This window comes from Perissodus microlepis, chromosome 5 (genome assembly GCF_051167445.1).
Source record: "Perissodus microlepis isolate ML-2025 ecotype Zambia chromosome 5, ASM5116744v1, whole genome shotgun sequence".
Classification (NCBI taxonomy): Eukaryota; Metazoa; Chordata; class Actinopteri; order Cichliformes; family Cichlidae; genus Perissodus; species Perissodus microlepis.
The window spans coordinates 23,896,667-23,909,830 of record NC_140465.1 but is presented as its reverse complement, the minus strand read 5'-3'; the positions used below and the strand labels follow the sequence as shown (position 1 = coordinate 23,909,830).

Sequence of the window (13,164 nt, the reverse complement as noted above, 5' to 3'; positions counted from 1 at the left end):
ACCAAGTGTCTCAATGGATAAATTTCACAATAAATCAGATTCTGTCTACCACCTCTTTATTTATTTTCTTTAACAAAACACAGATGTAAAAAAACAAACAAACCCCACAGTGGATACAAATGAAAAGAATTAGCTTTGAGATAGCATTAATAAAATCTGTGTCTCAAATGGAGTGCTTGTATACAGTATTGAGTACATCCAGTTCAACTCCTTGGACAGTGTACCCATACCAGCTGCATACTTCTCATCCCTGGTGGTTGCCAATTTTCAGTCAGTATGATGAACACATGTTTACAGCCTTGTATGAATACCATTTGGTCTTTATTGCTAGATGACTCCTTCATAATACCTGTAGCTCGTGGCACGTGGACACTGCAGTGCTAACTCAGTGCGCTGAGTGAGGCCTCACTTCCACTAATTTAAGTCTCTGAGCTGGACTCTTTGCCGTTGGTTACTTTAGAGGAAGTTTAGCTTTTGGAGAATGAACAGAAAAGCGGGGGAAGACATGGAGCAAAAGCCTCATACTTTTAATTTCATATGATCAGTGTTAAAGAAGGAAAGAATCACTCTTTTTGCTTTTCTTTTCGTGCTGATGCCCCTGTTACGTCTTATAACACCTGGGTCTTTTGGTCCTCACTCATTCCATCCTTCCCCATGCTGAAAAACTTCAGCTTGTCTTTCTTTGGTCCGTGCTTTCGCCCCACTTTCCTGATTGGCTCTTTGGCCTGCATACCATAGGAGTCCTCCATGACTACCCTTCCTCTGAGAGAGTATCTGATGTAGGACCAGGAGAGGACGGAGCCGCTGTAAGGCCTAAAAAACACAGGAGCATTATTAGTTATTGTTATTACACAAGCATAAAAGGAAGTCCAACATAAATGGTGCTCGAGTTTCACTCAAAGACACATCAGCACACAAGTATAAATCCACACCACGAAGAGCCACTGCAGCATTGGCTGATTTGATAAAGACTTATTACTGTTAAACCATTTGCAGTTTGTTATCTATCACAAATGCACTGTGCCCACCTCTCCAGGGACACAGTACACCTGGGAAAGGTACACAATAATCACACTGGACCAATGAACTGGACCTTGGACACCAAACTTGCTTGGGCAAGGTACAGATAATCGAGCGACATTACGCCCTAAGTTTGAATATGTTTGTAAATGGATTCCCTGTGAGAGTACTCTCTGAGTTCAGCGTAAGTCGATGTGCGTGCACACACACACACACACACACACACACACACACACACACAGGATCTTACCCATAATAACCTCTGTTCATGTAGTAGAACATTTCTTTATAGCGGAGTGGATAGTCCCACATCTGGATGTCTGTCAGCTGACCATCAAAACCTGGGAAATCAATCACAGGCTCGCCTGACCACACATACTGAACACACACACAGGAGACAGACATAATAGAGACTGAGAGAAATTAAAGATAATTACATAAAAATAAGTAAGGTGCCTGTATTCTTTTACAGTCTAAGCATTTATATCTGCAATGAAGGATTCATCATCTCATCATTTTAACAATTTGTTTCTTTGCATTTGTTCTTTCTTTGGTTCTTCTTTTCTGTCTGTTGTCATCTTTGATGATTCCCAGTTTGCACTGAGGTGATTTGTAACAGTGTGAAGCTACAGAAATTAAAATGAGCACCTCCAACAGACCCAGTAACAAAACATAACTCAGTACATCTACTCAAGCGGTTAACAGATGTACAGTTTTTCTTACAGAAGGAGGGAAAAACACATAAAACAGAAACACATGAAGCAATAACTTAAACATTCAAAATGTTTAAGAAAGTGGATGGAAACAATCCATAAGTGTAGTCTGCTATATCTGCCTACAAGTCGATTTCAACCCTGTTCTCACCTGAGACGGCAGCACCTTCCTGATGCTCATGTTTGAGCCGCTGAACATCTGTACCACACCCTTCCTGGTGTCCACAGTGAGGCACACACTGGTCCAGAAGTCCGATTCGATGTTTGGCCAGAACTTGATGAGGGGCCGCAGGTACACATAGTTGTAGTAACCACTAAATGTCAGGCCATATGAGTTAAGGTTTGCCTCCAAACTCAGAGGGGATCTGTTTGGACTGAGTGTGAAAAGCGGGAAGCCGGACTGTAAATTGTCAGCCATGTAACGCAGACACACGGACACACCTACAGGAGGAGAGCAGGATCACAAATTTACCAAAGAAGAGCAAAAACTTAACAGCTTCTATAGTTGAATCTCATCTGAACACATGCATACAAATTTATAACAAATTTGTAATAAATACAACATACACTTGATTTACCACATTTTTGTACCTATGTTGGACTGTACTCACCTCTAGTTGGACTCTCTGTTGTCCAGGGATAGGTCCAGTTGGTAGTCCAGGAAGAACTAGAAAGGGGGGAGTAACGAGCGGAGCTCCAGGGACTGGTGGTGGGAGGTGTGGTGGGGATCCCGGAACGGGTTTTGTGTCTTCTGGTTGGGTAATCAGTGGTAGAAGGCGAGACAGAATCATAATAGGGCGGGTAGAAGGTTACACCTCCATAATTACGAGACAAAGTGAACATCTTCCCTCTTAGATCTAGTGCAGAACTTCCTGGAGACAGAAACACAAACAAGTGGTCAACATGATATGAAACTTTATTTTTACTCATTAATGTAAGTGCTTTTATGAACAGTCCATCATCCAGGATGAAGGTGGACTAGAGCAATAATTAAAGCCAGGAATGTGACTCCAGCCTGTTTGAGACTGGACGGATGTGCGGTTTGGTTTTAGATGCAACTGTAAGATGGAAAGGTGGCGCAGAGCACCTGGTGTGCATCTGCTAATTAACCTCTCTCACCTGAGGTGCAGGGCAGGAGGGGACAGAGTGTGTGAGCACAACAGGTAGCTGTGCTGCAAAGAAAACAGTCAGTGCTCTGCAGCTGGGCTTTACAGTGGAGCAAAGGTTATCTTCTGTTTTTAGAAGCTGCATAAATAAAGAGGTACGTGTGGAGCTCCAGTCCTCGCTGATGAGAACTCAGTGACACAAAGATATCAGATTTTCACTACTGTGACAAGACGAATTCACTTTAACTGCAGAGATATATCCTTAAACATCCTTAATATCGAGCAGCTTTTTATAAACCTCCATTTGTTCCAAAACACTGCAATGAAAGTACAAACAGAGGCTGGAAAGAAAGATCATATCTCTTAATTGATCTGCTAAATCCAGAACCTTAATTATTACTAAAATTAAAAACCCTTCTTCTCGCGTTTAAAGTGGTGTGAAAAAGTGTTTGTCCCGTTCCTGATTTCCTAGTGTTATTTGTCACACTTGCATGTTTCAGATCATCAAAGAAATGTAAATATTAGACAAAGTAAATACAAAATGCAGTTTTTAATAATGATTTCATTGATTAAGGGAGAAAAGTTATCCAAACCTCCCTGGTCCTGTGTGAAAAAGTAATTGGCTCTCTTGTTAAATCATTGTGATTAACCACATTTTTTGGAAAGCTGAGTTTCGTTTCAATACACATACTCAGGCTTGATTACTGGCAGACCTGTTGAATCAAAATAAAGCTAAAAGTTCTCAAAAACAACACATCATGCTACGATCTAAAGAAACACCTGAGAAACAAAGTCAGAGACATCTGTCAGTCTAAAAAAAAGTTACAATGACATTTTCTTCAATGAACACAGTGAGAGCCATTATACTCAAATTGGAAAAAACGTGGAACAGTGGTGAAGCTTCCAGGAGTGACTGGCCTACCAGAATTACTCCAGGAGCGCATCGATGACTCATCCAGGGGATCAGAAAAGAACCCAGAACAACACTAAGGAACCACAGACTTGATGTGTCTTCGTTAAGGTCAGAGTTCATGATTCAACAATAACAAAGAGAGTGGGCAAAAATGGCATCCATCGGAGAGTTCAAGGACAAAACCACTGCTGACCAAAAAGAACACAAAGGATCGTCTCACAGTTGCCTGAAAACATTTAAATGATCCTCAAGACTAAAATACTCTGTGGACTGACGAGACAAACAATGACATTTTTAGAAGCGTGGTTCCCATTTCGTGTTGCATAAAAGTAGCACATCATTTCAGAAAAGGAACATCATACCAACAGAAAAATATGGTGGTGGCAGTGTGATGGTGTGGGGCTGTTTTGCTGCCTCGGGACCTGGAAGACTTGCTGTGATAAATGGAACCATGAATTCTGCTGTCTACCAAAACATCCTGGAGGAGAATCTGTTTGTGACCTCAAGCTGAAGCACTATTCAAGTACAACGATCCAAAATACACCAGCAGCAAGAAAAACAAAATTAAGTTAACTTTGGAGCGATCCAGTCAAGGTCCTGACGTGAACCCGATTGAGATGCTGTGGCATGACCTTAAAAAGGTGGTTCATGCCTAAAAAACCCCACCAATGTGGTTAAATTACAACAATTCTGCAAAGATCAGTGGGCCAAAATTTCTCACTGCCAGTTATGACTGACGCTTGATTGCAGTTGTTGCTGCTAAGGGTGGCTCAACCAGTTAGGTTTAGAGGGCAATCACTTTTTCACACAGGGCCATGTAGGTTTGGACTTTTTTCCCTTTAATAATAAACACCTTCATTTAGAAACTGCATTCTGTGTTTACTTGTGTTTGTGTTCTTTGTTTAATATTTTAATTTGTTTGTTGATTTGAAACATTTAAGTGTGACAAACATACAAATAAAAAAGGAAATCAGGAAGGGAGCCAGCACTTTTTCACTGTATGTCCTGAATGATTGGGCCCCAACATACAGCTCAGAGCATTATTCCACCAGAGCACTTGGCTCTCCGGCTGCAGCCATACTTGTGGTTTGCAGAGTTTGGAAAAGCAGCGTAGGAGTCAGAGCCTTCAGCTGCAGTCTACACAAAATAAAAGCAACAGCAAATCTGACTGCATATCACATGGGCCTCTTTAAATATTGTTAATAAAGACAAAGGACCATTGTTATAGTCCTTTGTCTTTACTGCATGCGCATGATTTTAATTAAGAAATATTTTCACTGCTGCAATTTTGGTAATAATATTTGCATTTAACCACATTCTTTTCTGTGTGTGTACCTGTTGTTCTTGGCCATGAATCTGGTTGTTCAGATGGAGTTGGTCCACCAATCACCTCCATAATAACCATCAGAAAGGGAACAAGAAGCAGCTTCATCTTTATGTCTGACACTGAGCGTCCCTGCAGTGAAGCGTGTGAGCGTCCTCGCTGTGTGGATGTGTTTATCTCTCTGCTTCCTCTCTGAGTCTGAGCAGGCTCCACTTCAGCTCTGTAACTTTCAGTTTACTGGTTCAGACGTCAGCAGCTGCTTTAAGTTTCATTTCTGTAAATAGAAACTCTCCCGAGTGTCCCTGTCCCCTCCTTTCCCCTCCTTTCAGTGTTGCAAGATTAGACAGATAGCAGCAAATGTGAAGTCACAGGGAGGTCACATTTTCTGTGTGTCCAGGACAAAGGGAGTTGAAAAAAAATCGGTACAGTTGTAATGAAGTGGAAAACCATATATGAAGTCTAAAACTGTGAACAGCAGGCTGCAAACACGCTTTTTAATGCTGTGAATTTGGACATTTTAATCTAATGGGGTTGACCATCTTTTCGACACGGTAGTGGAAAGTAGGGACAAAAAAACGCAGTTTCTGGCATTTAGGGACATTTCATTTTCACCCCTCCCTGAGCCTGGTTATGACAGAGGCTTATTCACCCCCCCCCCCCCCCCCCACACACACACACACAAAAGATAAATTACCTTTGGGTTGGGTTTATTGTTTATCTTTGCTCTAGTTAATATTTAATTAGTCATCTGCAGCTGTTCCTATAGTTTAGACAGTGCCTATGTCTCTGAGTTTGCATGCATAATATGTAATACTTATTGTAATGTGTTTTTTTATCCAAACTGTGAAGCACTTTATAACTGTGTGTTTTCAAAACTGCTACACAAATAAACTTCTTCTTATTATTATTATTCTTATGTTAACTGTCTTTTTCTTGTATATATTTTCTCAGTCTTCCTTTGTCGTGATATTTTTGCAGCTGTGTGTTTCCTTGCTCTGTGCGTCCTGTATTTGCATCCCTTGCGACTTCTGGTATTTGGACTCTGATATTATTCCTGTGTGTTCTGGGCATTTTGGACTTTGTTTGCTTCCTGGACTATCAGCTTTGAAAGCTTCCTTTGAGTTTCGTGCCTCTCCTGCATCCTATATTTGGCTCTGCTAAAGTTAATCAACAATCCACACAGCACAGTGTGACAGAAACTCACTGCTCAAATACTTTTAAAAAAACATCAATACAAAGGCAATGGACCTGTTTTTAGAATATTTGAGTAATTGATAATCTGTCAGTAATCCGGTTCGGTTCAGTGTGCCGTAATTGTCTACATGGAGGAATCTATCATGAAGAGGAGCATGTGATGTCTCATTGTGCTGTCCTGAACCACAAACACACCTCAACCTGGCTGCAAGTTCAACACAGAGGTCATGACTGCTGTATGAATACAGTCCATAAAGGCTGATTCCAGTCTATTTAGACTAAAATAACACTAAAAGATTGAGTAGCTCTGCTCACCACAACGGCTTTTCCACATCATTTAACAAGAGATAAAACTGACACAAGAACCAATACTATCTGGAAATTCTTAAGTTACTTTAGCTTTCATTAAATCTGTATGTGAGCTTTTACTTCCTCTACTCAAACCAGTGCTGAACTTTATCTCATATTAACAGCTTGCTGTGTCTGTAAATTTCATCTTTCACTTCCTTAAACTCGTCGCCCAAACTTTCACACAGAGCTCCAGAAACGTTTCTGAGTGAATATACCAGTTTACTATGAGTACATTAGTCAAGACACATTTATTTAAGAAAGAAGTCACCATGTTAGGATAACATGAGCTGAAATATCAGCCCAGTAAAAAATAAGAAAGGAGGGGCTCTCTGGAGTCAAATATTTTGTTTGGCTTGGTCTGAGAGTATCAAATGACATTTTGATGCAGAGTGATAAGTGTTACTGTTCTGTGCTGCTCATGTTGGCCCTTACCTCAGCTTTTGATACTGTTGGCTATCACATTCTGCTCGGTAGGTTGAGGTGCTGGGTTGATGCATGAGGATCTGCATTTTCACTCCATAGGTTAACACCATTTGGGTTTGGCATTCAAGTGTAGGAGATCTGGTAAAACAAAGTGGAGAGAGGCAGATTTCTATTTGCTGCAGTTTTTTTTTTAAAGTTTACAAGCGCTGATGCTAGATCTCTGAATAAACTTAATGGAATGTTGCCTCATCTTCTTATTTGTGTCACTCAAAAACAAATGTTGAGATGTAAAATCATTGCAAGTAAGCAACATATTTCAAACAGGAGCAGGAAGGTTTGAATGTGTGTGCGCGTATGTTGATGCTGCGACGATAATGATTCTCAGTACAGAATGCTAGAGAGCCTCATTTCATTATATTTCAGTGCGTATATTTACATCTGTGAAATCAGTAATGCAGCAAACAGATCGGTAAACTGATTGTTTCTGACACACACAGTTTTTGTAGGAGGACCACAAGTCCCACCTAACATGAAACATGAAAACAGATCGAGCGGTAACCAAAATAAATTTTTAGTTCCACATTTTTGTTCTTGAGCTTTTGTTTTGTTTCCTCTGATACTGGAGCATTTTGGAAAGAGGATATAAGATTCCAGAGGCTGTTTTCAAACCTTATGGCCACAGAATAAACTAATAAAGTAAAAGGGCAGAACTGTGAAAATGTTTTTATGACACTGGGTAGACTGATGTTATCTGCACGTTATCTAAAGACTCTTCATGTTGTATATATATTTTCTTTCATTTTTTGTTTTAAGGTCAGAAATGTAAGAAATAATATCTCTTCCTCAGCATCTGTGCAGACGGTTGTCACATCAGCTCGGCCTGTTATCTTAGGCAGTTTTGCAACAGTAACGAAGCTTTTTGGTACAATGACAGCCTTTTCTTACTCTCTGGACATTTTAACTACACCTTTGTTCGAAAGTGTCTTACAGTGCATTGGTTAACCTGCCTCTGGTAAGATCTTATTTAAAAGCCAGTTAAAAACATCTTTTAAAATCAGCTTTTTATTAATTTCTCTTATTTTGTTTTTTTATGCATTGTTGGCTCCTACGACGTACTTATTAAGCACTCTGTAATTTTATATCTTGAAAGGCGCTTTATAAATAAAGTTTTACTTATTTACTTACTTGGAAAATAAATAACATGGCTATGTTAGAAAGAGAAATCCAACAGTGAGACAGGTCGGCTGAGGTTAGGCTGGAACACAAGACAGTTAGTGGCTAAGTTTAGGAATAAGATAAGATAAACCTTTATTAGTCCCACAAGTGGGAAATTTTCTTAAAATAAGCACTTTTTAGTAATACATAATAATAACATAATAATACACCTGACTGAGAGCATAATTAAATGTAATTTCCATGTATGTTATTTAAAGTTACAATTAAGTACCTACAAATAATTAAAGCTAGGCACACTAGAAATAGTTATACTGTAAGCAAATTATGTACTGCACAAGTACTTAACTTAGTATGCACTCAAGTATGTAATGTGTAAGTCATTTTCGGTAGTAAATAAGTAATTTTAGTAAGTACATGACTTCAGATGTTTTACAGGAAAGGAGAGACTATTCTGGAAATCATGTGAAGTACTGTGTAAGTGATTTTAAGTTATGCATAAATTCATGTTTTCTATGCGAATGAAGAAATTATTACATTGTAAGTAAATTTAGGTATTTCTTGGTAATTTTTGGGGAAAAAAAAACAATATTTCACCATCTTACATAAACTGTGTATAGAAGGAGTGTACTGAGCTTTTCAATGGTTTAACCTTGCCTAAATTCCAGATATTTTACTGCTTTCCTGTACACTCATATTTGTACGGTGATTGTGAAATTTTAAAATACATAAACAATTAAGTTGGACTTGGCTCTATCATTATAAGGCGACATAAGCCTGCAAACGTTGATTGTATTGATTTTTTTCTTGTAAGTTGGTAAGGGACAACAGTGCTAATCACATTTACATCAGCAATATAAAAGCACAGTTGAATAACAGAATATCCAACATGCACATCAACATACTGAATATTAAATACAGATGTAAAAAACAGGATTAAGCCACTTCAGACTGCAGCCCATGCCCTGAAAAAGTACAGTATTTTTGATGAAATAAAGGAAAATGTTTGTTTTTCTGTAAAATTACCATGAAACTGTTGATAACCAAAAAGTTTATATTTTCCACAATTTACAATATCATTTTCATTTTCTTACACAGTAAAAATGGCATTTTGTTTAATTTACTGATAATTTCTGTTTATTTAAGTCATAAAGTAAATTATTTCTTCATTTCCTCTACAGGGTAAGCCCAGCGAGTCTTGCTGACAGGTTTCTATGACTACAGCAGAATTCCTTTATAAATTTGAGATGTAATGTTGTTTTTTCTTAAGACGTTTCATAGTTTAAAAGTAAAACTTCCAAGTAAAATATGAGATTATACGCTTACAGAGTCAGTGCTTTTGCAAGTGCATTAAAACTGCATTTTTCTTATTGGCCACCAGATGGCAACTCCTGTAGCTTCAAATAGACTGTCCTTTAGAAGTCAAAGGGAAAATTAACCTCAGCCCTGACCTCTGTGTAAAAACTTCCACTGACATTTGGCAACTTCAAGTGATTATGATTGAAAAACAACAAAAAAGGCTGGTGAAACAAAGATAATCGATTACCGATTACACTGTACGGCTGCATGAAGTGAACTCTGATATATACATTAATACAAAAGAAGAAGGGGAAGGACCACCATCCACTTTTTAGCCAATGGGAAAAGAGACATCTCAGCTTCACAGGACAGATGAACATGTTTTCAGCCTGGTGCAACAGTGGGATAGGTGGAAACTATTTATAGCGACAACACCAGCTTTTGTTTGTTTATTTGGCAGCAGGCTGCAAACATGTTTATTTCTGGTTGAAATCTTAACATTTTAACAAAGGAGATTGTGGGGACTGACTTAATTTTGAAGCCAACCAATAGAAGAACCACATTTTTTGACACGTGACTTTATTTTGTAGAACTGTATTTGATGCTGCAGTTGGGACAAAATGCAGCAGCAGGACAATTATAAAGAATTGCTGCTATCGTCTTTTCAGACAGACAACGCAGCTGTCGTGGTCAGTGTTGGAGAAAACAACACTGCTGAAATTCACACTAGTGAGTATGTTGTGTAATGAATGGAAGCAAACTGAGAGAGAGGGTGAGATTAGTTTGAAATATAATCATACACTGAAATCAAGCATTAAATCAAGCATGCGTTGTTAATCACTCCTAATTGTTTTGTGACTTCTGTTTATCGATCTTTCATTAAAGCAGCAGCTTGTTTTCCTCCACACTGAAGAATCTCATCTTCTTTTCCTTCCGTCTACTCTCTTGCTCAATTTTTGCTCGCATGTCAAAGTTGTCCTCCAAGACTGCCCTTCCTCTGTTATTGTATCTGATGTTGGACCAGGAGATGACGGAGCCGCTGTAAGACCTAAAACCACAACAAAACACACACACTTTTAACAAGCTTTTAAAACAAAGCTTAAACATTAAAAAGCAAATTTAAGACAAGGCCTGTTTTAAATGGAAAAAAAATTTCTTTTATACTGTGGTTATGATTAAACGGTCGGTGTGTGAGTTCAGCATAGAGATCTTACCCGTAATAACTTCTGCTCATGTAGTAGAAGATGTCTCTATATCGCAGAGGATAGTCCCACACCTGGACGTCTGTCAGCTGACCATCAAAACCTGGGAAACTAATCACAGGCTCGCCTGACCACACATACTGAACACACAGAAAAAAGAGAAGATCAAAATTACAGATGATTAAGTGATTTTGAGAATAATATTGTCCACTTTTTAAAGCCTTTTAGAAATCTGGATTACAATGAAGGAGTCATTTGAGTGTTTTCTTCACTTAGATATAAACAAAACAAAACAAAAATGATTCTGTGTTGTCATTATTATGTCTTCTGTTGAAGTCTCAGGCACAAAAAGGGTGGAAAGGAGTTACTGTTCCAGCTGGTGGAGTCCAGCTATCTCAGGGTCTTGTTTCGTGAACGACAGACTGTAATGTGATTAAGAGATAGCTGAATATTAAGGCAAAGCTCTAAGTTTACCAGTGGATCTATTTTTCCCTGTGACCACGAGCTGTGGGAGAATTAAATCATGGATACAAGTGAGGAAAATGAACTTCCTCTGAAAGGTGTCTGGGTTCCGCTCATTGGAGAGACATTTCAAGTAAAAATCACACACTGCTTTGCTCTGTTTAGTGAATTTGTTTTTCTGTCTCTACATCTACACAGTTTTTAACATGCTGATTCTAACTTTGTCGCCATTCTCACCTGATAAGGCATCACCTTCCTGGGGCTCATATACCCACCACTGAACATCTGGACCACACTCTTACTGGTGTCCACAGTGAGGCAGACACTGGTCCAGATGTCCTGTTTAATGTCTGGCCATAAGTGCACAACGGGCTGCAGGTCCACACTGAAGGAATCATAATAGGTCAGCATGAACGTGTCAAAGCTACGCTGCAGACTCAGAGAGGATGTGCCTGGGCTGAGAGTGAAGAGTGGGAAGGTTGGCTGCACAGCGTCAGTCATGTAACGCAGACACACCGACACACCTGCAAGAGATGTGATTGATTACAGAGCAGTGGAGAGTAGACTTTATCACAGTAGATGTTGTTCTGAAAGCGCCGTAACTAAGTTTAAGAATATAATCCACCCACTGTTATCATCTTCAATGCCCTATACGAACACAGAGCAGCTACCTGAACGCTACTCCAACAGAGGTCGATTATCTTGTCAATAATTCTACCTCCTCACCACGTATGACTCTGGATACTCCGATGAAAAATAAGGCCTCAAACCAGAAGTACTTGACTCCGTGATATAATTGTCAGACACGTAGCCTAAAGCAGATAACTCGTAAGCTGGAGAGGAAATGGCGTGTCACAAATTTACAAGATCGTCATTTAGCCTGGAGAAATAGTTTGTGGCTTTAAGAGAAAGCCACAAACTCCTTCACAAAGCCAGAACATCTTACTACTCATCACTGATTGAAGAAAATAAGAACAACCCGAGGTTTCTCTTCAGCACTGTAGCCAGGCTGACAAAAAGTCTTGAGCCAACCATCCCTTTGCTAGTAATGACTTCATGAACTTCTTCACAAATAAAATTTTAACCATTAAAGAAAACATTACCCATAATCAGCGATTAGAGCACGCTATAGGTATTACAGGTACTGTGCTGCAGTGTTTTGTATCATATCTATCTAAAAGACTCCAATTTGTTCTTGGAGAGTCCTCTTCACACCCTGAGGTTAATTATGGAGTTCCACAGGGTTCAGTGCTAGGACCAATTCTGTTTACATTATACAGTACATCCTTCCCTTAGGCCAGAGGTGGGCAACTCCAGGCCTCGAGGGTCAGTGTCCCTGCAGGTTTTAGATGTGTCCTTGAACCAACACAGCTGATTTAAATGGCTAAATTAGCTCCTCAACATGTCCTGAAGTTATCCAGAGGCCTGGTAACGAACTAATCATGTGATTCAGGTGTGTTGACCCAAGGTGAGATCTAAAACCTGCAGGACACCGGCCCTCGAGGCCTGGAATTGCCCACCCCTGCCTTAGGCAGTATTATCAGAAGACATAGCATACATTTTCACTGCTATGCTGATGACACCCAACTCTATCTATCCATAAAGCCAGATAACACACACACCAATTAGTTAAACTGCAGGAATGTCATGGTTCTCAAGATCTGGAGAGGTCGTGGTGTGTGTTTTCTGTCTTCGCCTCTCCCACCAGGGCAAAACTGGACCTTGATTCCCCGTCTCTGAACCCGCCCTCAACACACACCTGTGGCTGATTTACACTGATGCTGGCAGACTACTTAAGATGGCAAGAGAGGCTGCTTCCTTGCTGGATCGTCACGCTACCTAGTATCAGTGTAGCCTAGCCTTTTGAGTATTCCTTGTGATTTCCTAGAGCTTCCTCCTAACGTTGTTTTCCCTCTGTGTACAGGCCTTCTAGATTCCCTGCCGTCTGGATTCCTGTGGATGTGTGTGAGTGAGTATGAGCATT

General features: G+C 39.7%; 2 protein-coding genes across 2 annotated transcripts; both read right to left on the bottom strand.

Annotated features, from left to right (window-relative positions):
• Positions 1 to 39: 39 nt before the first annotated feature.
• On the bottom strand, positions 40 to 5,285 carry LOC146387387 (uncharacterized). Its single transcript, XM_084928983.1, has 5 exons — positions 5,088 to 5,285; positions 2,345 to 2,605; positions 1,885 to 2,174; positions 1,271 to 1,398; positions 40 to 813 (listed from the first exon to the last, which is right to left on the bottom strand). Exons 1-5 carry the CDS (start codon positions 5,182 to 5,184, stop codon positions 609 to 611), a joined length of 981 nt encoding a protein of 326 aa, XP_084785109.1. The 5' UTR covers positions 5,185 to 5,285; the 3' UTR covers positions 40 to 608.
• A 5,029-nt stretch (positions 5,286 to 10,314) lies between these two features.
• On the bottom strand, positions 10,315 to 11,696 carry LOC146387386 (jeltraxin-like). Its single transcript, XM_084928989.1, has 3 exons — positions 11,418 to 11,696; positions 10,731 to 10,858; positions 10,315 to 10,564 (listed from the first exon to the last, which is right to left on the bottom strand). The coding sequence occupies exons 1-3, from the start codon at positions 11,679 to 11,681 to the stop codon at positions 10,396 to 10,398; spliced, it is 561 nt and encodes a 186-aa protein (XP_084785115.1). The 5' UTR covers positions 11,682 to 11,696; the 3' UTR covers positions 10,315 to 10,395.
• Between the last annotated feature and the right edge of the window lie 1,468 nt (positions 11,697 to 13,164).

What these genes read in the sequence shown, in the direction of transcription:
- LOC146387386 (XM_084928989.1), bottom strand. Translation starts at nt 11,681, where the DNA reads ATGACTGACGCTGTGCAGCCAACCTTCCCACTCTTCACTCTCAGCCCA. An exon ending in GGAAGGTGATGCCTTATCAG is followed by an intron (nt 10,859 to 11,417) that starts GTGAGAATGGCG and finishes CTGTGTGTTCAG; the next exon opens with TATGTGTGGTCAGGCGAGCC. An exon ending in ATGAGCAGAAGTTATTACGG is followed by an intron (nt 10,565 to 10,730) that starts GTAAGATCTCTA and finishes TTGTGGTTTTAG; the next exon opens with GTCTTACAGCGGCTCCGTCA.
- LOC146387387 (XM_084928983.1), bottom strand. Translation starts at nt 5,184, where the DNA reads ATGAAGCTGCTTCTTGTTCCCTTTCTGATGGTTATTATGGAGGTGATT. An exon ending in TTCATGGCCAAGAACAACAG is followed by an intron (nt 2,606 to 5,087) that starts GTACACACACAG and finishes TTCTGTCTCCAG; the next exon opens with GAAGTTCTGCACTAGATCTA. An exon ending in AACAGAGAGTCCAACTAGAG is followed by an intron (nt 2,175 to 2,344) that starts GTGAGTACAGTC and finishes CTCCTCCTGTAG; the next exon opens with GTGTGTCCGTGTGTCTGCGT.